This window comes from Grus americana, chromosome 13, assembly GCF_028858705.1.
Source record: "Grus americana isolate bGruAme1 chromosome 13, bGruAme1.mat, whole genome shotgun sequence".
Lineage (NCBI taxonomy): Eukaryota > Metazoa > Chordata > Aves > Gruiformes > Gruidae > Grus > Grus americana.
Genome location: NC_072864.1, coordinates 19,759,742 through 19,786,711, shown reverse-complemented (window position 1 = coordinate 19,786,711; position 26,970 = coordinate 19,759,742). Strand labels below are relative to the sequence as shown.

The 26,970-nt window shown below is 38.7% G+C and overlaps 1 protein-coding gene across 17 annotated transcripts in view; it reads left to right on the top strand.

Annotated features, from left to right (window-relative positions):
• Window positions 1–26,970, top strand: part of ESRP2 (epithelial splicing regulatory protein 2) — a 107,387-nt gene that overhangs the window by 67,850 nt on the left and 12,567 nt on the right. For 16 of the 17 annotated variants that reach the window (XR_008579183.1, XM_054841117.1, XM_054841135.1 and 13 more), the window contains 12 exons: window positions 14,317–14,430; window positions 16,418–16,532; window positions 17,269–17,367; window positions 17,484–17,538; window positions 18,345–18,455; window positions 19,286–19,418; window positions 19,620–19,662; window positions 20,165–20,466; window positions 22,548–22,769; window positions 24,031–24,229; window positions 25,462–25,654; window positions 26,702–26,879. Coding sequence is in view for 16 of the 17 variants with exons in the window: in XM_054841117.1 (XP_054697092.1) it covers window positions 14,317–14,430; window positions 16,418–16,532; window positions 17,269–17,367; window positions 17,484–17,538; window positions 18,345–18,455; window positions 19,286–19,418; window positions 19,620–19,662; window positions 20,165–20,466; window positions 22,548–22,769; window positions 24,031–24,229; window positions 25,462–25,654; window positions 26,702–26,879 (1,764 nt within the window). In the remaining variant the exon portion in view is untranslated. The remainder of the gene's footprint in view (window positions 1–14,316; window positions 14,431–16,417; window positions 16,533–17,268; window positions 17,368–17,483; window positions 17,539–18,344; window positions 18,456–19,285; window positions 19,419–19,619; window positions 19,663–20,164; window positions 20,467–22,547; window positions 22,770–24,030; window positions 24,230–25,461; window positions 25,655–26,701; window positions 26,880–26,970) is intronic. The other variant, XM_054841132.1, reaches the window with a different exon arrangement.

Genomic DNA, 26,970 nt, shown 5'->3' with positions numbered 1-26,970 from the left:
CAGGATCACTGAAATGAGCAGGTAGGGTGGGAACTTCTAAGCTGCTTTGCTGTCCAAGCTCACGTCCCGTGAAACTACACCCTTTGGTTGTATTTTCATGATCCAACATGTTTGATGGTGATACCAGCTTAAGGTATTTCTGCCCCCGCATCACGTTCTCAAGCTGCAGTTGTATGAAAAACTTTTTAGTGGCACCTTTCACTTAGGTAGGTGCTGCTACATGGACCTCCCTCACATGCATTTTGCCAATACAAAAGTTTTTGGGCTGCATATTAAACGGGGGCAGGGCACCATTCTGAGTTAAAAACATTCTGATTTGGAGCGGTTCTGTCTGATGTACAGTGTGCCAGGTTAGTAGTGTTTCTGAGGGCAGCCGTAGCACCGAGGTGTGGGGTGGAAGGAGAGAAATGTTTTAAGACAGGTTGGCCACTAAGCAGTTGTGTTGTGAAACTGTGGCCTTGGTTTGGTATCAGCAGTGAGTGATGAGGATTTCCTGACAGACACAAAGTGGCCTTCAGGTTGTCAGGGCAGGTAAGTGATAAACTCCTGCTCTTACTGGAGGGCTGAGTGTGCTCTGTGTGTGTAGTCCTATGCGAGGTTCTTACTATATATTAGCATCTAATAGCTCCCTATTTCCATTGATAAACTTAGATGAGCGTTGGTTAAATTATGTTTGATAACTAATATTGGAATATTGCCAGTCTTTATTGTGGGGAAGTAAGGATGTGCTAATGCTTCCGGTGTCTGCAGGCTGTTACAGCATGGAATTTTTTTCTTTAGCAATGAAAGTGGATGGCTAACTCTTGTTTCAGAACCCTAGTTTAATTCTGTTGATGGTACAGGTGAACTATTTTTCCCTTTACAAATCCTCTGTGCTACCCAGCTCCCACTACATTATTGTTGAAACACTCAGATCTGTTCTTTCAAAAGACAGAGAAGAGTTAATAGAAACAGTTCCTCTGTTATGTATGTAATATGTATACATGAATATACATATGTAGATCATGTGAGTGCATTTATTATTGGCAGCATTTATGTTCTGTTGGGGTTTGTGGAAAAGCAACAACCTTAGCTTTTCTGAAGGCTGCAATACTTTCATCTGAATTCCTTGAGTATTCCCTTAAACCTTGCTTTTTTCCTATATTTAGGTGCATTTTGCTTCAGAATGAGCAGAGAGTTAGATAAAGGAATTTGTCTAAAGGTGCATATTCCTTTCTTTGCAAGCATAAAATTGTGGTAGTCTTGGCTAGCTGGGCTATCTTCTTATCTTAAAATTAGAAGTGCCAAAATTTATTAGAAGTGAATAATGTGGCCCAGTGGTTGGAGGATGAGCCTGAGTAGACTTTTTATGATAGTGGATGCCGCTGCTTGTTCTGAAGCTAAACAGTAACATTAAATCTCTTACCAAGTCTGGGTGGATTAGCATATATAGAATAATAAACTTTATTATGACCCGTCTAGAATAGCTTGAAACGCCTGTCTTCACACAGTGCGATGTTGTGCAGTGTTTGAAAACTGTTGCTAGCACATTTGGATGTTCTTGCAGCTATAATATTATATCCGAATACTTGAATTTCTCTTGAAATTGTATTTGCAGCTTTTTAAAAAGTCATTGGAAGACAGTAAAACACAGGGTAGAAGCCTTTTAATACAAAGATTTCTGGATCCTCAAAGACTTTGAACTTCTTTCCTCTAACTTGCTGTAAGTAGCTACTGAAAAAGTCACTGGAAATGTGTTAATGAACTATTGTCAGGGTTTTCAAAAGTGGCTGAGGAATAATAAATGAGGAATAAGGGGTTTGTATTCTACCATTTTGACAATAAGTATACATGCAGTGCTTCTACCAGTTCTTAGATGTTAACAAGGAAGCAGCTTAGAAAACTTTGTGTGGATGCTCTGGATTGTCTGCAAACCTCCACTGCTTCCCCCTTCCTCTGATAGCATTTTATCTGGTTCTTGTCACAGCTTTTGAAAGGGTGGCACAGTTCTTGCATCTGTGTGTTGGTTTGCTTGGAAATTTTTTTCCTTTTTAAAATAAACGCCCTTAAGTTATATGCAGAAGGCCTTGGGTAGCTAAGTGCTGCCAAACAAGGGCAACATCTCTGTCAACATGTTGCGGCACTTTTTGCTGAACAGTTAGGTTTGAGTGACGCATAGATGCTGGAATTGATATTGCTAGCGAAGCAGTGTTGTGGCCAAAACAAAAAATGCTGATTGGAGATTATCTTTTTTTTTTTTAGCAACACAGTGTCAGCCCTGTTTTATTTTATAACTTCCATGGTTAAAATTGGAACTTTTATGTCTCTTAATTAGAAACATAAATAGGAATTCTCCCTCTTCCTCACATTCATGTCTTTACCATCTTCTGTCTGCTCTGGAAAAGTTTTTTTTTTCTTCAAATAGTTGCTGCTTTGCATAACACCTGCAGAGATATGTTGTGTTGTTTTCCTTCATGATCGGTTTCTGTTAGCTATAACTTTATTTCAAGAAAGGAGGAAAAATATTGATACTCTGAAGGGCCACTTCATGTGTGTGTCCTAAGAAGATACTGAATCAGAAGTGATGGTTGCTCTACAAACCATTTTTTAGTCCTTTGCTCTGATAAATCTGTGTTAATGTCCTTTAAACTGTTCACAACATATTCCAGTATACTTCTATACAATAGCTTCTTTTCTTGCTTTGTTTTAAACAGCTACTTTACTAATCTGTCTCTCATTCATTAAATCCACATGCCGTGAAGGTAGGTGTGTGTTATGAGATAAATATTCTGCAAAAGATACTGTGAATTGAAATTTAAATGCTCACCACTTGTGATGAGTGACAAAACAACAACAAAAACCCAGCCCTGCCACTTCTCCCAAGCTTCCATTTAAAATATTTTAGTTTTTCTTTCCTCCTGCTACCTTTCTTTGTACAGCTGCAGTGGGCAGAGAGGGGCAAAAAGTGTTGAGAAATGGATATTGTGTTAGCACTAAAACATTGGAAAGAAACTTAATTTTAAAACTAAGAAACAGTTGTGTTCTCTTTCACAGAAACTTGGCTCCTGTGATGGTTTTGGACACCTGTTAGCTTAAAAGAAAAGGTTCTATTACTAGAGCTTTAGGGCAATCTCTGAATTGTGTTATCATTCTTACTGAATTGAAATCAAAACTTTATAAAAACTTTATCAGTGGTGTTTCCATTCTCTGGCTCTCATTCTAGAGAAATTTAAGCATGTGCTTTGACATTATAATGAACTGTGTAGACATTGGCAGTGTGTGAAATTAAAAGTCTTTACAGAAATTAATTAGTGAATTACACTAAGATTAAAGTAGAGCTATAGTATGCAACTTGGAAAATAAAAGTGCAAAAACCATGGTGGAGGTTTTGCTTTGTAAGTAGACCTTATTGTAGCTGTGTACCTGAAAGCTAATTTAGGAGTCATCTACAGCTGAAGAGAGATAACACATCAAACATTGAATCAAATAACTATTGGATTGGATGGGGATGCATGAGGTTGAGAACTGGAAAATACATAGCAGTCACAATATGACTATGACAGAGTTTTAGCATTTGCCTCATTGATTACTCGAGTGTATTAGCCAATGTTATTTCTTACAGCAGAACTAACCTGTGACAAGATGAACTTTTGCTTATTGTAAAGCATGTGAAATGGCATCATGTAAATATGAAGTGCAGGAGAAGAAAACTGCTGTTCTTGTGGTATGCTTAAAGAAACAAAAGAAAATATAGATCAACCCCATCTTCCTATAAACCTCAAATGCCGAGTATTGATAGCAAGAAGCTGTGTGACTTTCTTCACATTCCAGATAACTCATATCAAGTCTCTTCAGTCATAATGAACTCACTTTGGAAACAAGAAGCTAATTGAAAGAGAGGATGTAGTTCTATAAGAGGAAGCAACATCTAAATAATGTCATCATTAACGTCCTTGTTCTGTATTGGGCGGGTCTGAATCCCTTGGAAGGCCATGTGTGAATTCTGATCTTGCTCAGTTATGAATTGCTAAAACGTTAGAGATAATTTCTTACTATCATTTTTTCTTTTATCAAACATAATCAATTCCTGCTGCATGGGGTTGCTGCCCTAATCTGTGAGTTTAAAATTTCAGAGATTAAAAGCAAGCTGATTTAGGGATCTACTTCTACTTTATGTTTTTGTGAAAGCATATTGAACAAGAGAGGGAAAACTCCCTGTTTCTGAAGCCAAGTAGAGCCAGTTTATAAAAGTTTGAGTTTTTTGCTGATACTTGTAAGGGTTTGAGGAAGAATCACTTGGATTCTTAGATAAGCAAAGATACTTCATGGATCTCAAGGCTGTTATTCAGGAAAGTCCATGCCTATGATATTCTTACAGCCTAAATTTAAAGGAGAGGCAGGAATATGAGAGGATCTTGAAGGAAACTGAATTGTGGATAATAGATGTGTCTTCTTTTTATATCTCCTCTCCTTTTTACTTTCTCTGGATATTACTACAAAAACAACCTGAAAAACAACCCAATGGAAAAAAAATGCTTTAATTTTGCAGGTATCGGCTATTCTCCTACAACTGGTTAAGCTTCCACTACAAACAATGAGGTAGTGTTGAGTAAATAGAGCAGTACCATGCATTACAGTCAATAGAGCCAGTGCTAAAGATCACATTGCTAATGAAAGTTTGTCCTTGAAACAGAGGTAAGTTGGAGTGGGGGAGGTACAGAACACTGAGAGAGAGCACTTCTGCTTAAATCAAGACTTTAGGAAATATTGCAGTCACGGCATTAATTAAAACCTAGAGTTTGGAAAGTATGTTCAGCCTTGTCTTTCAGGCTGTAATGACTTGCTCTGTGAGTCAAGCTGATAGCAAGCAGCCTGTGAGGAGTCTGAGGCACCATTGCAATCCTGCTTGAAATGTAGGTAAAAGGTTGACGGAGTATGGATTTTTTTGCATTACTAATATTCAGAGTTTCCTTTTGCTTAAAGACAGACTCATGAGTAACCTATGCTAACAAATGCTAAGGTGTTCTGTGAGATATGCATCTTTTTTGCATTGTTTTGTTGGTTTTGATAGCTAGTGACCTATTTCATAGAGGTTAATTTAAAGGTGAAAACTTATTTTAACTCATGTTTCCTTATTTAGCAGTTTCCTGACAGATAATATAGTAGTAAAGTAAGTTCAGAAACTGAAATTCTTCTGTTGCTGGACTAGGGTGCTTTTTCTTACACAAAGCTAATTTCAAGTAGCTTATTTGTGGAGTACTCTGCATATTTCAACACTCTCTCATTAAAACAGATTGTGCTTTTGAAGATAAAAGCTGTGACCTGATTGCTGTGACATTTAGATGGCCTGAACCGTGGTCTTGCCTTTTATGCTTAATGCATTACGTAAATTAGATGCTGTAGATACCATAGCTGGAAAGCATGCAAATAATCTGTTTTTGCAAACTTCCATCTAAGAAATAATTAATCGAAAATGGTCATAAAAATGCTCAAGTGGCATGGCTTGGACAGATCTTTGTCTTGGCAGAAGGTTAGATTTTTGCATTTTTTCCGAAGAAGAATTAAAACTTTTACTTAGCTATTTTTTAGTTTGTAGCACAAAGACCCAGGCCCAATTAAAATGAGCCAAATAAATAATGTGGAAGCGTCACCCTTAAGACAGTTTACCACAGTCCTGAGTCACAATGGTCTGTTTTCTATCTTCTACAAACTGTCACTGGACAGACAAAGCATGACAACTGTTGCTCTGTTTCTGTATTTCATATTCTACCTGCTAAACAAACCTATTTTCATGCGGAAAATTAGCTGTAGGCTACCCTCTCCTAAGCTTAAAGCTTCTGGTCCCTCTACATAATTCTGAAGGAGTATGATGAATTTTCAAGTACTTTTCTGTATTCTGTTGAATGGAAGGATGTGATAAACTTGAGGAGTACCTTCCATTTTTCTCCCTTGAATTCTTGCAGTCATTATAAGAGGTATATATAGGCTGTGTGCCTTCCTGACTCGAGCACCCAGGGGTGATGACAATGAGGAGGAGGAGGACAGGGTGGTATTACCTCCTGGTACTTTAGCTTCCCAACAAAGTAAAAGATAAAAGTAGATATCTTAAATAGCTTTAAAAATATAATTCTGTATTTTTAACTATCTCTTCTCTTGAACATTTGTGATGTTTGGAATTTCATGGCAGAACCAAGTATAGGATAGTTGAGACCTTAACCCTGTTAACTTTCTTATCTGATGCTATGGGTGGAAAGAATTAGTTTCTTTCTATGAGAAAGGCAACAATACAATACAAGTTTATGTCTATACAGACACCCAGTGTAGATGAAACTGTTTTGGAACAGCAGCAGGATGTGTGGTACCTGGTTTGCTGCTGTTGGACCTCTATTCGGGAAAGAATACAAAGTCTACAGTGCTTGAAGCTCAGTGACACGTCCTGCATCTCTTTGACTGAGGACAGCAAACCTGCTCTTACACTTGCAAATTCCCAAGTTGGATGGAAACTATGGTTTTGGGTAGTATGTACATCTCTCTCTCAAGTACATTTATGGTGGCCATTGTGACTGATTACTCATTCAGTTATATAGTTTATAGTACCTCAAGAGGCATAAGATGATATGTAACTTGACTGGTCGTATTGAGCACAGTTATGTTGTCTGTGGCATGCTGGAAATGAAAACCATGCTTTTGTCCAGGCTAGTCTTCAGTTGCTAAATAGTCTCGGGCATTAGTGTTCAGTAGAGCAAAAAATTGCTTTCCTCTTAATAGGAGAAATCAAACTGGCAATATTGGTTTTGAACATTTCTAGTGAGTGTACCTGGGCTGCAAAGAAATAAAACCAAGAGGCAATTTCTTGTTCATGTTTGTGTTTGAATAGTATTTTAATACAGTAATTTTTCCTGTTTTGCTAGAAGGGGAAAAAAAAGTTGGCTGCAGCTTGTGGCTGCACTGTGGCTTACACTTTTTTCTTTTTTTCCATACAGCAATTTCAGTACAAGGTCACTATGTATCCATTATCAGCCATGTGGAATAGCAGTTAACAGATGAACAAAGGCAAGGGCTTACTATAGGATTCTCTGTTTAAAAAGTTACCTAGCACAATAAAGGGTTATCATACTTGTAAATACTGTTGAAATGCAGTCTGTGCACCTCCCAGTAGTATTGACATGCTTTAAATTCCTCCAGTGCATGGATAAGACTGACATTATCACCAGGGTTTGAAGAGTGAAGGAGCAGAAAACTGCCTGTGGAGAGTATTGTAAATAAGTGTGAAACCCTCACGGGTGTAGAGGCTGAGGCACAAAAAGCCCAAGTGAAAATATTTCCCAAAGTTGACATGTCATGGTGTGGTGTGGTGTGTGTGTGTGTTCAAGCTTTGTATACCAGACCCATGGCTTGATAGTCTTGGGATTTCTTATGCTGTATTAGGGCCTTTAAGTCTTAAGGGAGACTTCAGGGTTGCCGGATGTTTGTTTTTCAGTGCTGTTCCAATCTTGCTTGTGTTTTGTTGGCAGAAAAGTTCTGTTCATCAAATTTGGCTGCACGTCCTTCCCCAAACACACACCCACATGGATGCACTAGGGTGGCATTGATGTAATGATCTTTCGTGTAGCTACAGAGCAGGCAAAACAGAGAGAGTCCAAAGAGAGAGTCAAACAATAGCTGAGGCTGGAAGGGACCTATAGATGTCAGCTAGAGCAGCTGCCAAGGACCATGTCCAGTTGGGTCTGAATATCTCCACGGATAGAGACTGCAGCTTCTCTGGGCAGACTGTTTCAGTGTTCAACCACTGGCGATCTCCTTTCAGGAACTGCACCTGCAACTACAGAATTGGGTTTGGGTGTTCTCTGGCAATAAATGTAGAGGACTTTCTGTAAAATCAGGCTTTGAGGCAAGAACTGCAATATCTTTGCCTGTTGAAGCAGAACTTGGAATAGAGAATCTTCAGAGAGACCTTTTTGGAGATTGTCACTTGTTTTCCGTTATTCTCTTACCTGAAGGCAGATAGATCATTGTTGTATGCTCTGTGCTACAAGCAAAGAATGACCCGCACCAAAGGCTTAAAAGACAGTCTAAAGCTGTAATGTAGTGAATTACAGTAATGTCTGATAAGTAGTGATGATTTTTTTTTTTTTCAACACAAATGAGACTGGATATCATACATGGTTATAGACAATATGGCTTTAGTCAGAGCACACGTGATGTTCGTTGCAAAGTGGTAGTATGTATGATGTTAATATGTGAAGTATGTGATCTCATTGCTAGGAGACCTGCAATTAGAAATGCTTAACGTCCCTTTTTCAAGTGACAATTTACATATGAAGTGTGAGAGTATGCATGGGAATGAACTCTGATATTTCTGGATTGAAAAAAAGTGCTTTATGTGGTTGCTACGTCAGTTGTTTCTACAACATAAAACACCGCTATACACGTGCGAGTCTGCATAGATCTTATAGAATTATTGATTTGTTTTGGTAAATTCTGTTTTATAATCTGTTTTATAGACTACAAGCTGTAGTTCTCAAACTTCATTACACTAATAAAACAACAAATCTCAGGACTTAAAGAAAATGCAGAGAAATATAGTGAATTGAAACTTAGAAATAAGTTTAGAAATTTAGAAAGTCTGAATTGTTAGACATGCAAACGTGAAAGTTCAGCTGATCTGATGAGATATTGTAATTTGTGTTTATATATAATTCTATACATAAACATAGGCATGTGTACACAGAGATACATATATCTGTATATTAGAGCTGCCTGCCTGTAACAGTTTCTATGCTGCCCTTCATCTTTTCTTCTAATAATTCATTACTGGAGGAAGTCTCTTACATAGGTAAAATAATTTGCAAAAGAGATGTAACAGAGATCGCTAGCTTCTGCTTCGCATGGAGATGTGTACTGGTCAGAGTGGAAATTTATTCTTGGTTTCTTAAAATTTTGCATGTTTGAGCAAAAGAGACGTAAGCAGTTCACATTTATGTGCCTCAGATACACTGTTTGAGAAGAAAAAAAGTTTTATTTTACAGATTTGTGGAGTATATTTTCACTTTCTGTAGGACAGTTACATATTAGTAATATGAGTTCTTTAAGCTCAAGGGAATATATTGGAATATATGAGCCTATGTGATCCAAACTAACTTTTCTTCTGTGTTATTCCTGGAAGTTTTCCTTTTAATGACCAAAAGATGTCACTCCTGAATAAGTTTGGCCTTTTTTGCAAAAGGCTGATCTAGAATGCTAAGCCTGTTCAAATTCTTTTGACAAGCTTTATCCCAGATCAAGTACCATCTGTCCGTCTTCCATCTTAATTTTTGGCTGGACCAGGTGTGATTTGCCTTACCACCTCAGTCTAAAGATGACATAGAAGTCAAAGTGAGCTCTTTTTGATATGCTAATTTGGCAGAAACTTGATGATGTATTCCTGCGTAATCACCAGACTGTTACCTCTGGGCAATTTCATAACATGCCTGTCGATACCACTGATTGAAACCAGATCCCCCTACTGTAAGGGCCATCCTTTGTGCAAAGAATATTGATAAATCTAATAACTCATCTTTCTACTTGGGAATAGATGCATGTCTAGGTTAAGCATGGACTACAAGCTCAGCTTCTTTCTGTTTCCTTTTTACGTTATGCTTTAGCATAACATTCCAGACTGGGTTAAATTGAAAGGATGTCTTTAATTCTGAAGCTTTGTGAATAATTGTGTGTCTTGTCTGGTGCTGTTAGCTGTGGTGGGTTAGTAGGGCTGAAAGAAGCAAAAGGGAGAAACTGTGCATTGGTAAAGGAAAGGATTTGTTTTGAAGATGCACTAGGAGCTGCTGGAGGCCTGATGAGTAGGAAGTAGCCAAATTTTCTGTTATTTCTCAGAGGTGAATTAAAGAGAGAATGCCCCAGAGTATCTTGATGTTTTAGAAAAGGTTCAGTTGATGGCATGGATGCATTCTGTGACTGAATTATCTCAGTATTTCATTACCATGCCAGGCACAAATGCAGTGCAGATGCAGTGGCCTTTCTCAAGGATGAGAGCTATTTTTAGTTAGGGAAATGGGAATATCCAAATAGCCAGAGGTTTATTGTAGTGCTTCGTGCATTGTAACTATAGAAAGACCTTAATGAGGAATCTTCTTGTTTCTTTAAGATCCACAGCTTTCTTCAGTTATAGTTAAGGCAACACGAAGGGGGCTGTGTCATTTCAGCCACTTGGGATTCATTTGCAGAAAACACAGCAGCTTGTGCTGGCTTTCATCCAGCTTTGCTGCTGGCGAAACATGTCTCTTCACTCTCTTTGTACTCTCAGCTACATGACCAAAATCCTGTTTAGCCAGTTTTTCAGCCTGCTGCTCAAACCCTGTCCTTCCCTCTCACCACCTTTTCCCTAGGAATGTTTAGGTTTCATAGAGGTAAATGTACAGAGCAGCTTGTCTAATTCTTCCTCTTCTCCCTCTGTTCCGTTTTTAATCTCAGTATTGAGTTATTGAGCATATTGCTTTAAATATGGAATGATACATCAGAGCTCTACTAGAGAGACTGATCTGGTGGAATAAGCAATAAAGGGTGGAGGGTGATGCCAATACACTGTGGTTCCTGCAGTCAAAATGAGGGCTGGTTGCACGATGCAAACAGTGGTAATTAACACTCTGTATAACTCTGTTGCTAAGAAATGAGTAGATTAACAGGGGAGACACAGGGTGTGTGAGCTCGTTGGAGGAAGTCTTAAGGTGGGGCAGCTTTGCATGCTGAAGTGGAGGAGTGTTGTGGAGGGCAGCGTGAAAATGAATGACAGGAGGTAAATAGCTGCGATGGTTTTTATTAGTGGAGTGAAGGAGATGTGGATGGAATTTATGAAATGACAGAGTTGTGAACAGGTTGTTCAACGTGAGACAGAAAATGTAATGTAAATCTGGCACTGGTCTGAACTTGTCCTTAGCTTGCTGCATTTGGGTGTATGCCGGTTGGAGGTTGTTTTTTGAGATGCTGCCTGAAATTCATAGTGCAAAAAAGGAGGCTGAAGATGGCTTTTCCGCAGGAACGCTGAATTGCTTAACTTACATTTCAGTGTGCCATAGTTGCTTTAACTCCTTTTGATACACGTGATAGGCTGTATCTATTGTCTGAAAGACTGTAGGGTCCAGTGTAACCTTGTAACCTATAGTAAGGAGAGCTGGGCCACAGCTAGGCTTTTCATACTTAACCTTTCCAGAATTTGGAGACATCTCATGTAGATGAAGGAAGCCAGTTCAGGCTAATCTCAACTATCTGTCCTTCCTCTGTGGCAATGTGACATTCACTATTTTGCCCCATGCTCTTCTCCTAGCAGAATCTTCCCATTCACACTCTGCTACCCCATTCTTCTCAGTTAACCCACGCGATAGCTAAGCTGTTTTGGATAGGAAGGATTGCTTATGTCCCCTGACTATTCTTCCCACACTCCTTTTGCCCTCTTCTGGAGCGGTACACCCCAAAGTTGAAAAAGACTGTTTTTAAAATATAAGTTTCTAAATAGCACACAGCAAGGCCTGCCAACCTTGCGGTGTTTTATCTGAGGCCCTTTAAGCTGCTAGCCTCAGTAAGACAGTAGAGAATTTTTTTGACATGTCAGTTGTCCCATTGGAAAGGAGTTTGCAATGCTGAATGTTATCACTGACATTTAATAAATACACAGTACAAATACTTAGGCTCAGTTAAAAATAAAAGCAAATGCTGCCTCTTGTGCCTTTTTAAACTTAATATACTAGGAGCGTTGGGCTTATTGGTGTCCTTATGCAGTATTTCACTCTTCTTGATGTCTTCTCACCAGGGGCTTCTGAAAATAGCTGTGTTGTGTATCAGTCTTTTCAGCTGTATGTTGTGTGGGAAACACCATCTGAAAAAAAAAAAAAAGGAATATTTCAGTGCAACAGTCTTGACTTTTACCAACTTGACTTACATTGGCCTGAGCGTTTCCTCCCTTGTCCAAACATTTTTCTCCTCTTGTTTTCCAACTTGGTGAAGACTTTTTGAACTACAGTTCTTTGTTTTATTTGTAAAGCAGGAGGCTGCATACATTTGTTGCTTCCCTCAAATTGTTTGTGTTGGATCTGATCAAAATAGCTCCCTAATTGCCCTCTTTATATGGGCTCTTGTGCATCTTCAGAAGCATAGGGTACGAAGGTGAAGGTTTGGGGAGTGTTTTATTACTGTTCATCAGTAAGACTCTGCTTCCTTTTGGCAAGAATCCCTGTACACCTTCTGGAGGCTAATTCCTATCACCATTTCCAATCCCTTTTTACAAATATTTGCTCTTTATTATGCCCAGAAGTTAAACCAGAAAGTACTAAGGTGCTGCATTTAGAAAGAAGCCAATTCTCCTCGTGTCTGTTATTGTGGTGAGAATATTTGTTGCTGGCCTATGGCTGTGGCAGTCCCCAGAACTGCATTTCTGAAGTGGTTCCTTTTGAGTCCTCTGGAACTTTCTTCTTTTTCTGGTGTTTACACATCAGCTGAGGTATTTTGAGTGCTCTCAGATCTCAATTTTCTGGCTCTAAATCATCCTTAAACAATGACTTGCTTTATAGCCTCAGGTTCTTCAAGAACTTCAACTTGTGGTAGGAACACAACTTGAACTAGCGATCAGAAGGAAACTGGCTTTCTGAATCTGCAGGAGTTTGGGTTGTTAGATTTTATTTTGTGTGTGCGTGTGTAGTGTTGGTAGTTTTTGTTGGGTTTGTGTGTTTTGGTAGTGTGCGAAGAATTACATCGTAAAGGGATTTTTTGGGGGGGTATTTCCCCCTTATAGTTTCAAATATCTTCTGTTTGACATAAAAAAACCTTCATTTTATAGACATATTTGTAATCTATATCTGTATATATGTCTGCAAAGTAGGCAACTTGCACAAGATGCTGATAGAAGTGCCTTTCCTTACTCAGCTCTGCCCCTCAGTTCTCTGTCGTGATATGCAGCAGCTACTACTGTGGCATTTTTGAACTTAAAATGGTAGTGGAACGCTGGTTAGCTGTCTGAGCCTAGAAAAGGGCCTGAACTGGATTTGATGAGTTATTTTGAAATAAAGCCTGGGTAATCATGCCTCTGCTCCTACTAAATCATGTTCAATACCTGATTTCTTCCTTGTGGAGTCTTACCCGTGGGACACAGATGCTGCAACACTTGTTCACACAGTGAATACCATGTAGCTGTTGGATCAGCTGTTAGGGCATCTTCTTTCCTGAGCAGAGACTGTAACTATGTAAAGTGTCGCATGTGTTGATGGTAAAACAAACCAACCCTCTTTCCCCCCCATACACAGGTTAAAAGGCAGCATAAAGATACTGTCTGAGTTTTAAGTCAACTTGTAATTTGCTTTTGGGTGTGGTTGTTTTGGAGAGCAGTGGGTGGCTACAGCATCATGATGTTAATTATCGCTTTGTTTGCAATGTGATGCTTTCCTGGGAGGGAGTAGCATCAAGAGGAAAGCTTAGAATAATTATACTTGTCCCCTTGGAAGTTAGCTAACAAGCTACTATTTACTGATTTGATACACATAGGTACTATAATGTGTTAGTTGACTATTATGAGCAAGGAACTTAACACTGATACGGACTAATAAAAGGCTAGAAATGGTTGTATATGCATGGAAAATAACATTAAACAAGACAGATGGAGCCCTTTCTTCTTGAGAATTAACCTATTGGGGTTATCCATTCTACAGGTAGGGAATAATTTTATTTTATCTGTTTGCAACACTGTATCTCTACCAAGAACTTTCATTGGCTTGGATCCAAATTAATTATAATTTCACCTTTGAAGGTATTAGACCACAATTTGTTGGCTTTTCTCAGCATACAACATTTTGAAATATTAGTAAATCCTGATGGGTAGCTTTTTTCTTTTTGAAATTCAAATAACAAAAATAAATACTAAGGACAGAACTGAAGTCTAAGGTGCCATAAGTAAAGAAAGACTGTTGCAAAATCAGTGTTGTGATTGATTTTGAAAGGTTTTTTTTCTTTCAAATATTTCATTGGCTTTATTATAGTTAGTTCAGATTTTGAACATTACCATTATAATACCATGACATTTCATATGAACTCATAATTCTGTCATATTGTCCTAAGTGTTCTTCTTACCATACTGCAGGTGTTCTTATTTTCTGTTCCACAAATGCATACAGTGTCTCTGCCCACCTTTGTCAGGAGCCCATGCCTGTTTACCATCATGATTTTTCAAAAGCTATTACAAATTGCTCAATTATTTTATCTTCTTTTTTAAAAAGTGTTGTAATAATGGTAATTGCTTGTTTTTGTACTGACTGATACAGACAATTCCATAATGAAGTTTATTGCTTTATTTTTCAGTTTAGTCAGCTGGTATCCAGTGATTTGAAAGTACTTGGAAGGAGCTCCTACACACTCTGCAGTGATGGCCAGTTACTCATTCGACAAGTCCTCCACCCAGAAACATCTAAGAAGGTATGAGATCAGAACTGATGCAGAAGGGCAGTACTGTGTTTTAAGGACATCAAAGAAAATAGCTTATGTGAGTTTGAGATGAGCAACACAATTCAACCCTGGGAACTGGAGTGTTGCAAGAATATTTAAGATGATCCCCTCCCTGTCTGATCCCTGTGTAGCAGAGAAGTGGTTCTTGGCACTTGCTCTTGGAAGTCAACTACAGTACTTGAGGACTCCCAAATGAGTATAATGAAGAGGAAAATTAGGAAAGACAGGATAGAGACAGGAACAATAAAAGTACTTTGAATTCAGTGTCTGAAGAACTGGAAGTAAAGGTACAAGTCTAACCTCAGCAGAGGTGATGGAGAGCTATTGCTTTGTTTAGGCTTGAGTTAAACCACAGGTTCTGCGCAGAGCCGTGGGTTTCTACCAAGATCTGAAATTGGTAGGAGCCATGTGTCAATGTCCTGTAGAGAGTAAACACACAGGCAGTGACTTGCCCTGGAGAATGGCAGTGGTTCCCCATCTGCATTTATTCAGGGGGAAATAGTGCTACAGCTTATTTGCTGCTCCCACACGAAGCAGCAGTTTCCACTCCAAGTTCCTGCAAGGGCTCAGAGCAGGCTGTCTTGCACAGGGAGAAGAATCTTGCCTTTGTGCAGGGTGGTGGCTCTTGAGTTAGCCTGCTTGGCAGGGTCTGCAGGAACCCCACAGGAATGGGAGCTGCTCACTTGGAAGGAGTTGACTGATCAGTTATATTTTTTTTTCTCTATATAAGGGTATTGGCTCATGCTGAGTTTCTACAAATATTCGTTTGGCATTTGTGTTATATTAAAACATAACTGTGACTTTTTATGAAAAGCGCGTGTTTATGTAGGGATGAGGCAAGTAAGGAAACAGGAATGATACTTAACATTCAAAGATGGATAGTACTTTTATTTTTTTTTTTTCTTCATGCCATCCTGCAATATGTATTGTGGGTAATTCTTTGTACTTCCCTCTCAAAACAAATGTGAGACAAACGGACTAAAATGAAACAAACACTGTAATGTTGTGGAAGAAATAATTGTCCATACCAGATCAAGGAATGGATCTGATCAAGTGTTGAGTCTCTTAATACTGCATTTCTGTCTCTTTTTTTTCTTTTTCCCTTCAATACTTTTTTTATTTGTGAAAGTTTGTTTCTCCCTCCACGTTAAATGTTAGTAAGCCTCAGACCTTAGCTGTTACTATTCCTACCATTCTAAGAAGCTTGTGACTTTTCTTAATTCTTTATTTACAAAGGTAGGTGCTGTTTGGTTAGACCAAAGTCAAACTTTTATATAGTAACACAGTAGGGGAGAGAAATAATAGTGAATTAGACCAGAATTATTTGTTTTATTCCTTGAAAAAATAAGCTAATGTCTGAGTGAATGGCTGCTTAAACATTTGTTTAATAATGTTATATAATTGAAATTCTTATCCAATACACAAAAGTAATGTATAAATGTCTTTAAGTTGCTGGAAGATATTTTGTACACTGTAACAATATTTATTTAAACTTCATTATCATGTTATCATAGAATGGTTTGGTTTAGAAGGGACCTTAAAGATCATCTAGTTCTAATGCCCCTGCCATGGGCAGGGATACCCTCCACTAGAAGGTGTGCTATTGGTTTTTGGTACGCTATTGTGTAGCCACAAAAGAGAAAATACAGTATCCTAAATGGGAGTAGTTATAAACCAACAAAACCTAGATTTTTTTTTTTAATTCCCCAACTGTCTTCTCTAGCTGTTTTGCACAGGTCTGCCTCTCAGAAGCTATTAGGGTTTGCTCATCTAGAGATCTAATTCTGTAAGGCTGTGGAATTTGAACTGTGTTACAAAGGAACTAAACTGGTCTATCATAGACAAGCTGATGACAGGCAACTATGTGATTTTTGAGACTGCCTCATTCAGTCCAAAAATATTAATTGGAATTTAAAGGAATGGTGTGTACAAAACAAACTTTTGGCCTTCCTTGTAGAACTTCCTGCTGTCAGACTGCTTCTATTCCTTTTATGATCTGCGCAAAGAATTTCACACTTGCTACCCTAGTTCAGCCACCGTGAAAGATCAGACTATCAAGACCATGGCGGAATGTATCCTTTTGCTGCAGCTTTTTGCACCAGAATCGATTGTGCTTCTTTAGGTTTTATCTCTGTGATTGTTACGGGTTTTATTCTTCTAAATTAAGAGATGGGTTTTTAAAAACTCACAGGTAAAATGGAAGAAATGTTTGTCTAAGTGTGTGTTGGGGGGACAGCTCTGCTTGAAATGTTTTGTGGTTTTTTTTTTAATTTGAGTCTAACAATGAGTTCTAAACCATATTTAGTAAATCCACTAAAGAAAAACATCACTTGCATTGATACATGGTCTTAAAGGAAAGACTTAGCTATCAGTGGACCTTTTCAGCACCAGCTGGCCTGCAAGCTTCTTCTATTTGCAGATAGGAATAGTTCTGTTGTATGATCTTGACTGAACTGAGCTTAAAACAAAAAAACCTCAACACCCTGCATCTACATTTCAGGAAGATTTTGTGGCCCCGATGAATGTGGCTAAAGTTCAGATATGTTTGAAATGATAGGAGCTTATTCCGCTTTTTTTTTTTTTAAACTGTTAACACTGAAATTATGTAAGCTATCAATAGTTTGCAGACTGTTGACCGTTAAAGTGAATATTAACCAGTTTATGAGCAGAGTAACAAATGTCTAATGGTCATGTGTCCCCGCTAAGACCAGTAAATTTGATTACTGGTTCTGTGTTAATATCAGGAAAGCCTTATGACTTGTTTACAAATGATTGTGTAAGTCTTATTTCCTATAATCACCTGTTCAGATCTAGGCTTAGGGACAGATGAAACAGAGGAGGACTTTGGCGTGTGGCAAGTGAAAACCATGGTGGCTATCATTTTCAGCATGCTCTCTGAAAGTTGTAGTAAGTGACCTATTTATACAGAATACTGAAATCTTTCCATAAGAATTGGCAGTGGTACTGTCATTCTTAAGTAAACTCTGACCCTGGTTATATTTAAACTTCCTGTTTTGTTGCAGATCACATATTTACTGAGCCTGAAACTGTGAAGTACAAGTACGAAACAGGTCCTTGGTAAGTGCCCTTGTCACTGTTGTTTACAACCAAAGATGAGTCTTGTCTACAGCAAGGAAAGCTTGTGACTAGTTCCCTGTGGTCACTGTGAAAGTAGGTTGGTTCCTGAGAACAGTGACAGCATATTCAGTAGTCTAGTGTAGACAGAATATAGCTGGTATTGTTGAATGCTGTACTTTAGTCTGTCTTTTTAAAGTCACTGCAAGTTAAATGGTCTTTGTTCTCTAGCTTCTGTTTTGCATGGCAGCAAGGCTGACTTATCTTACTCAGTGGTGGAGAAATATTTGTGAACTTTCCCTAAGTCAACAGGGGTAATGGCTATGCGGCTCAACTACATGGTGCTTCTGAAGAGTGGTCTAATACGCTGTATTGCATATTGGGTGTAGGGAGAGAAGAAACAGAATGGTTCTTTGTTTTCAAATACACTGCAGTAACTGGAGAATGAAACATCTTAAGCATAAGTAATATGTAGTCATATTTAGGACTGCCTTGTAGCCATCTATATTGGATTGTTAGATCTTTCAAATAAAATGAATAATGTTCCTTATTATTTCACTTAGTCTTCCTATTTTTTTTAAGGAACTGCAATGTGGTGACAACACAGCACACCTTAGGCATTATATATATAAAAGGATTATCCCAGTTATCTTTCTTTATTGAAACAAGTAACAGAATTAGAAGAGTCTCAACAGCAAATATACTCCTGATTTACAAGTTAAATTAGTTGCAAACTGAAATTTGGTAACACAAAGGAAAACCTAGATTAAAGCTTACCTTGGCGGCTTTTTTTTTTTCTTTCTGTGCAGTAGTAAATCTGAAACAGTGGACAGTGAAACAGTAATACGTGCCAGAGGTTTGCCATGGCAGTCTTCAGACCAAGATATTGCTCGCTTTTTCAAAGGACTCAACATTGCTAAGTAAGATAATAAGAATTTGTCTTTAATAGCAAGTTCTTTTAATATTTGTTTAACGCATCCCTCATGCCCCCACTAGAGTCCTCGCTTCTACTGCCCTTCCCCACCCAGGCCCCTTCCTACCCCGTGGTCATGATAACTGAATAGACTTACCAGTCTTAGCTGTGCAAGAAAGAGGTTTGAAGTGTGTGAAGAAAAAAAGACTTATAAATTGAAAACCAACATATGTTCATTTATTGCTAGTACGTAAAGGGAGAAACTCCTACTGCACTAATCAAGGCAGAGTCCAAAATATAATAGAAGCTTTAATTTTGTGCCAACTCTTCAGTATTCTGGTATACCTCCTAAATAGGTCAGATTCAGAAACCTCCAAGTGCTGTTTGGAAGAAATTTTCATATGACTGATGTGTGTACACCTCTGTGTATATATATATGTGTGTATTTATGTAGAGATGGAGTTTAATTTAGCATACCTGACACTTAATATATATTCCAGATTCTCAATGCTGAGAAAATACGTAGTTTTTTTATTTAGAGGTATGAGGAAATTCAAATCTGCATCTCTGAGTTGATAGGAAGGGCTTGCAAATTTACATCTGCATGGATGTTGAGGAAGTGGTGAACAGCATGAGATCCAAGATCTCGCTGAAGTGGATTCTGCAGTATGATTGTGTTCCATAAAACCAAAATTAAATTGTGGATAGTAGCTATTTCTTTCTTGGTCTGTAAACTCCATGTTAAAAGTCCGATTTCTTTACTATTCTTACACAATTGTTTATTAAATTTATTAAAGATTCAAACTAAGTTTTATTTTTGTTGGTTTTGCCTTCCAGAGGTGGTGTGGCTCTTTGTCTGAATGCTCAAGGAAGAAGAAATGGGGAGGCATTAGTTCGGTTTGTCAATTCTGAACAGAGAGATCTCGCACTGGAAAGACATAAGCATCACATGGGTAGCAGATACATTGAGGTAAAAAGTAGTGACTTGAAACAAATCTTTGGAGAGCAACCCAAATATTTTAGACTACAGTTTTAAACGAGAACAAACTGCACATCTGTTTTGCTCAAAGTGCCAAAATACAATTCTCTCATGTGTGGAAGAGCATATGTGTTTTAGAGTTGAATATTGTTATTTTCATGTGTGGCTTTTTTTTTCTTTTTTCTCTTTAAGGTTTACAAAGCAACTGGGGAAGAATTCTTAAAAATTGCAGGAGGTAAGTGATGCTGGAGTTCAGTGTGATTACTGAAGTTCATAGGAGTGTTGTTCTAGTTCTGATTTTTTTTTTTTTTTTTTTTTTGGCTGAGGACACAAATGGATAATGAGGTAGCTTTTCCTGTTTTGCCTTCCAAGAACACTTGACTCTGTCAAGTTCTGGTTTCACACGGTTGAATTTGAGCTGTGAGCATTTGGTCTTGCTGTTTGGGAGGAGGATGAGCCTTTGCAGTGGAAGCATCTGTGTACCTTGTATAAGTTGACACTGATCTCATCTTTGTTCCAATTTCATTAAAATATTAAACGCTTTCAGGGTAGCAGAGTTTCCCTTCAAAATAGATTACTGGGAGTTAGTAGCATCTCGGGTCTTCTGTGGGTTTGTTGCTAGCTACTTACCTCCTATATTGCTCCTTAATGCTTTGCCGTTCCTGCATCCTATGGAATTGACTGACCAGCATGACCATATGTTGTTGGCTGACCATGTGTTCTCATCCTTCTAACAGGGACCTCCAATGAAGTGGCCCAGTTCTTATCTAAGGAGAATCAAGTTATCATCCGGATGAGAGGCCTTCCATTCACTGCTACTCAGGAGGATGTCTTGGGGTTCCTGGGGCCAGAGTGCCCAGTCACAGGAGGGAAAGAGGGACTTCTCTTTGTCAAGTACCCAGATGGCAGGCCCACAGGAGATGCATTTGTGTTATTTTCCTGTGAAGAATATGCACAGAATGCACTTAAAAAGCACAAAGAAATACTTGGAAAACGTTACATAGAACTCTTCAGGAGCACAGCAGCAGAAGTCCAACAGGTTGTAACTATTGGCTGTGAGACATGAAACTTAACACTTAAAACATTTCTTCTAACACTTGGATGCAAATACATTGTAGACAACCATGAAAGTCTATTATATTAAAGATGTCAAGTTCTGGAAAGAGCAATATGTGCTTCCTGGTCAGCATGGAAAATTGCGCAGCATTGTTTTTTGGGTTTTACTGCCACTGGTTGGTTGTTTTTTTTAACATCCCTCAGACTATAAAGTAAAAATCATTGGATAATTTTCTTCTACTTTAAGGTTGGCTGGAATCACAAAAATAAGTTAAAATATATTAGATTGATAGTATTATAGTAATGCTTCTTGAAAACCTGCAGTATTATCTTTAAATTCTGGTCTCCATGTACAGAATTTGTGGCATAAGTCCAAATCTGGACACGTTAAAACAGCTTTTCCTACAATTGCTTTGTTGGAAACTAAGAATTACCAGGATCTATCTGATTTTTGGTGAAACGAAGTGAAATATTTGTTTTCCTAAGATAATGTATTTCACTTTTTCCCTATCCTTCACTAGCTTTTATTATCACCTTCTTAAACTGGTAAAAACATTTTATTTTGGCACCAGCAAGTTGAGCCTGTGAAAAACATCACATATTGCTTTTTTCTGCCTGACATAAAATATTTCTAGACTGATAATGCCAAAGGGAACCATTAAAATATTTGATGTGATCTTTGCATAACCACTGGCTGTAAAAACTTAATACAGTTACTGTTTCAATCTATGACATGAGAAGTCTTTTCCATAGAAGTGATGGGGCAAGGGAAAGAATATCCACACTTGTAGACCTGCCATTTACCCTTAGTACTGTGACATGGAGATTAGAACAGCCAAGAGTCTGGTATGTGTATCGTGAAGGCTAAGTGAAATGGCATGGTGAGATTTCTTTTTTTATCCTTCCTCCTCAGATCTGCTCCTTAGAGAGAAGCAGCCAAGTCCTCTAAGGAACAAAACTGCTCTGTCACAGCGACTAGTCTTTGTTCTCATTTTTGTTAGGGAGACCTAGATAAAACTTGTATTCTATCAATATGTCATTACCTCTTCCTCTACGACAGCTGTCTAGAGTGACACCCTAACTTTTTGCTGCTTGAGCAAGAGATGATTTTTTTTTTTTAGGGAATTACAAGCCCCTTGTTTGAGTAATTGGAAGAGGTAAAGCCAGCTCTCATCTACTTAGTGTTAAGACCAAGTAATTGCAATATTGTATACACAACTGAGGGAGAACGTTTGTGACCTGAAAGGTGCTACAAGTAGATTCTTGAAAAAAGGCTTCTGTTGAGACAAACTCCCTAGGTTGAATCATTATTGACAAAACTAAAGCTTTGTAACCTCTTTTTTGGTACCTCTTTCAGTGGAATGTGTTTCTTTATTTCTGATAATCATTGCTAAATATGCCTTTCAGCAGTAGGCCCCAACAGCAAGTTATGTTCCCTTTGTCATTTGAGAATGAGTCAAGAGAAAATAAAACGTTGAAATCAAGGTCTGCTATAGTTTTTTGGTTTTGGGGTTTGGGGTTTTTTTTTTAATTCTCCCAGAAACCCTGTACTTGGAGATCAGCACTCAAGTTAAAAAACCAACACCCTTACTTAACCAATCAGGTTTGATGAAGGGATTAGAGCTAGTGTTTTTACTTACTAGTTATATCAGGTCCCAGTTCTTTTAAAATCACTGTCTTTAAGTAAGAACTGTATGTGACGATAGTGGTTTATTAGCACAAATGTAGTTTTCAAATGTTCCTTTTTGGGATATTCTAAAATTAACTTATCTGCTTTTAACTTTTTTACAATGAGATTAGAAAGATCCATTATTAGGGTCTAGCAAATTAAATTTGTAAGACTTCCTCTGTGCCCTTTTGAGTTTGAAACTTTCAGATCCCAACAGGAAACTATCCACAATAATCTGGTTTAAGAAAGTTGGTTTGGTTTTTTTTTCCTCTGATGTTGGAAGTGGATTTATTTAAATGTGTGAAATAGTATTGTGCGAATTGATTTGTGCTCAACCAGGTGATGTGTAAATCTTTATCAATGTGCTTTTTTTTTTTTTTTTTTTTTGCCAACAGGTACTTAATCGATATATGTCAACACCTCTTATTCCCACTCTCCCAACTCCTATCATTCCTGTCATACCCCCACCATATACCATTGCCACGGGTAGCATACGTGACTGTGTCCGGCTCAGAGGCCTTCCTTACACAGCTGGCATTGATGACATCCTGGAATTTATGGGAGACGCCACAGCTGATATCAAGCCCCATGGAGTTCACATGGTCCTTAATCAACAGGTAACAGCATTTTGTACGGGAGGGCTAACTTTTGTTGTTGGACAGGGTTAGAAATCAGGGTAGCTTGCTTTTTCTTGTCTGTGCTTTCCATCTTCTATAACCTTGAGAAAATACTATGTTCTGTTTGCCTGTCTTCTCATTCCTTCCTTCTCCTTGTTTCTCCTCCCCTCTTACATAAACACTTGCTTTTCTTTCTATATATGTATGCATAAGACTGGGGAGGATGAAGCTTGTTCTTGTAATGTTAGCTTTATCCTGGAGACTGTCTTAAATAGTTCCTTGTGTTTTGGTTAAGCTGCTCTGTCAGCTTGAGGGCCTCTGCTCAGTGGCAGCTGTCTCGTTTGAGTGGTATTTGTGGAAAAATTAGATTTTCCTAACTTCTAACTTGATCAGAGACTTCTCAGGCTTAAAAGGAAGTTGATAATTAAAAATCGTGGTTTAGATATATTTTAATGACATAGGGATATTTTTTCCTTGTTGTCTTGTGTTAAAAATAAACTATATTAGCTGCAGAAATATTGAGGTAATAAAACAAATGAGAGAGATCTATTATACTTGTTCTGCTTTTTTGTTAAAGAAGTTTTTAATATTTTATACATACAGCAATGTCTGTCAGGTTGCAGAAAATCAACCTGGAAATCAATTTTTAATGTAACTATGGACTCTACTAAAGCATAGCTGAAGCTTTATACTGTTGTACTATTACCTAAAAAGTAGTTACCAGGGAAGGCAAAGCCAGACTCTTCCTACAACTTCACAGCAAACAAATAAGAGACAGTGTTCATAAACTGCATGAAGGAAAATTGCAATTGGGTGAAAAGGGAGAAAAAATACCCAACCCACAATGACAAATCAGTTAAGCACCCAAACAGGTTCCCAGAGATGCTGCTGTGGAATCTCCACCCCTGGAGATTCTCAGAATTCAAGTGGAGAAGGCCGTGAATGGTCTGATGTAACTTGAAAGTTAGCCCCGCTTTGAACAGTGTTTGAATTAGAGGCATCCAAACTTTGTTTCCATGCTAAATTATTCTCCATTTCTTCTGCAGAAGGTGGAAGTAGTGTTGTGCTAACTGCGTGCTGGTTACGTGAATCTTACCTTTCTGCTCCTAAAAATTATTGTTGAGTTTTTAGTCATTGGTGCCATATGAGGAAGAACAATACAGACTTTCAGTAGACATTTGATCTTAGTATTTTCTGAATTTATCGTGCTCTGGGTGTTCTAATAACAGATTGACTTCTGTTTATTTCCCCCCTTCCCCAGGGACGACCATCAGGTGATGCTTTTATCCAAATGAAATCTGCTGACAAAGCCTTTATGGTGGCTCAAAAATGTCACAAAAAAATGATGAAGGACCGTTATGTGGAAGTATTCCAGTGTTCAGGAGAGGAGATGAACTTTGTTTTAATGGGTGGCACTTTAAATCGTAGTGGCTTATCCCCACCGCCATGTAAGTTACCATGTAAGTCGGCAATTCTTCTGCTCTCTGCTGCTAAAGGCTGATATGTGGTAGGTGCTGAAGCTTTGTGGCCTTTCACCTTTTGACTTGGGTTTTGCCATGATCAATAAAATAATCATCCATCTGTATACATGCTGAGATTGGAATTGTTCCCTTTGGGCAATAATGGGACTGATCAGAGGCGTTTTTATTGTATTCTCGGCGGTGAGTAGAGGGCAGCAAGGCCTTGCCAGTGAAATTGTTGCACACTTTGCTTTTTGTGGGTGCACTGTTGTTCTGAGCTCTGCGGTAGACTTGCCTGTAGTGAAACCTATTTGGAATTAGAGGGATTTTTAAAAGGGGGAGAAATTCTGTATTCTAGCTGCCGATGAGTGCTCTTGCTATCTTGCCTTAGAGTATTGAGAAGTTACTCTTTGGGCTTTTTTTGAAGGAACACACCCACTGGGATGACATGCTAACAGATCATAGAGTGGGTGAAGTTGGATGGATTTTTATATTTTTATTTTATTTAAGATTACAGTGAACCTTATTGTAGAACTATAATGGAATTTTACTGTACCATTCCAATCAGCCTAACTACCAAATCACTAAGCAGATACTGATGTGTATTTGCAAAATAGTAAAAAGCTGCCAAATATAGTATTTAAAAACAGTTTGACTGCACACCAAGCTAAGCTTTATGTTCCTATACAAATCAGATATTTGTTTGTCAAAATGCATCAGATTAGTGATCTAGTGAGGTTTTCTTTTTCCCATTTGCTGTATCCCAAAAATACTTTATGAAGTTGCAGGAGGCTTATACATGAAGACTCATGGTCAGCAGTTGCAGATGCCCATGTGTAGCTAATATTACGGTACTTTTGTCCCACAGAGTACAACTTCTGTTAGAAGGAACAGAGGGTGTGTTGGTGTGCACGCCTGCTTTCTCTATGCACATGGCTTTATGCTTTCTTTGAGTAACTCTGAAGTTCCCTACTTTCCATCTGCATATGGACAACGCTGCTCAGCTTTAGGAGCTGTGACCTCTTAGGAATTGCTTGTTTTGAATGGCCAAGTTGTCATTCGCAGTGATGTAGCAGGGGTCTCCAGGGTAGAGGCTAGACAGCAGTCTTTGCGCAAGCGTTCGTTAATCATGCCCGGACGATATCAATCACATTGGGATGAATAATTGCTTTCCTATAGCAGAGGTCTTTGTTTTGATTGTTTTTTGTTGCTGTGTCCTGGTTTGGTTTTAGGTCTTTCTCCACCAGCTTATGCTGCTTTCCAAACAGCAGCTGTGATCCCAGCAGAGGCAGCGCTTTACCAGCCACAAGCCCTCCTGCCAACCACCAGGACTCCCCAGGCCTCCGCGGCTGCTCCTCCAACTGTTACCTACTACCCAGCTCAGGCTGCTCAGCTTTATATGAATTACACAGCTTACTATCCCAGGTAACCCCTAGACTTAGCTGCTTGTCTTGACGTTTCATCTCAGTGGAGCAGGCAACTGTGTAGTCACCTGTGAACAGCTCTTAAATTTGTACTTCTGGTGTAGATAATCCTGGGAACTTGATGTTCATCAGCAGAGACAGTAGCCATTTTAACTGATTCTCTGTGGCCTTCTAATGAAGTTTGGCTTTTCTGTAGGTTCTGTTCGAATCTCATGATAATGTTGGTCTAATATTTAACAGTGGTTTTGGCATTAGGGCAATATCATCAAGGCGGTTCTGTTTCTTGGCCAAACGACAAGCTGTGTCAATACATGCCTCTACCCTCATCCCTTAGTTTGTTCTTGTACTTGCCACGCTGTTTCCATACTGAAAGACTCATCATAGGTGTGTACTAGGTCTGATTTCTTATATCAGTGAGAGCAAAGAACACTTTACATGTATAAGCAAAGCAGATGATCTCCACCTTTTCCCTTCCCACAGATGGCATCAACATGGTGCACTGAAGTCTGGTAGTTCGGTCCCTGGGGAAATAGCTTGTTCATTAATAGTTCCTAGGCTTGTGACACTCACTAGCCTGAGTATCTGCTAAATGGCTAGACTGGCCCTGACCAGCGGTACTACTTTAGTCACTGTTTTGTGGCTCAGAAGTACCACATTTGGGCTGTTGCCTGCTTTTCCATGCTACGATACACACAGACAGAGACGCAGACACACACGTGCTTTTTTCCTTCATGGTTTTATTAAAAAAATCTTAGAACAAGTCATCAGCAGCTATGATTTTTCTCCTCCCCTGTGAAATAACAAGTGCTGCTCTTTAGGTCTTCAACTACAAATGTTAGCTCTTTCCTTTTCCTCCCTTCTCTAAAAATAAACAGATGCTGAAGAGGAATGAAGAGAATCCATAAAGCAGTCCACATCAGGGCTGCTTGTTTTTCTGTGGTTTTTGGGCTTATTCTCAAATTTAAATTTCCAGTTTCATCATTGCCTATTCCGAGTACTAAAACCAGTTATTGGTTTTCATAACAATTTGCCCCTCTTTCTCTTTCAGTCCTCCAGTATCCCCTACCACTGTGGGGTATATTGCAGCTCCTCCAGGAGCTGTAGCTGCTGCTGCCACTGCCACCCACACTCCGCTTCTGCCCCAGCCTGGAGCATTAGTCCGTATGCAGGGCTTGCCATATAACACAGGAATGAAGGAGATACTCAGCTTCTTCCAGGGGTACCAGGTTAGTATGCAGTCTCTCTCCTTGATACTGTATTTGGACCATCGAGTAATGACCAGTGGGGATCAAACTAAGCAAGTGAGTGCTTTTGGAA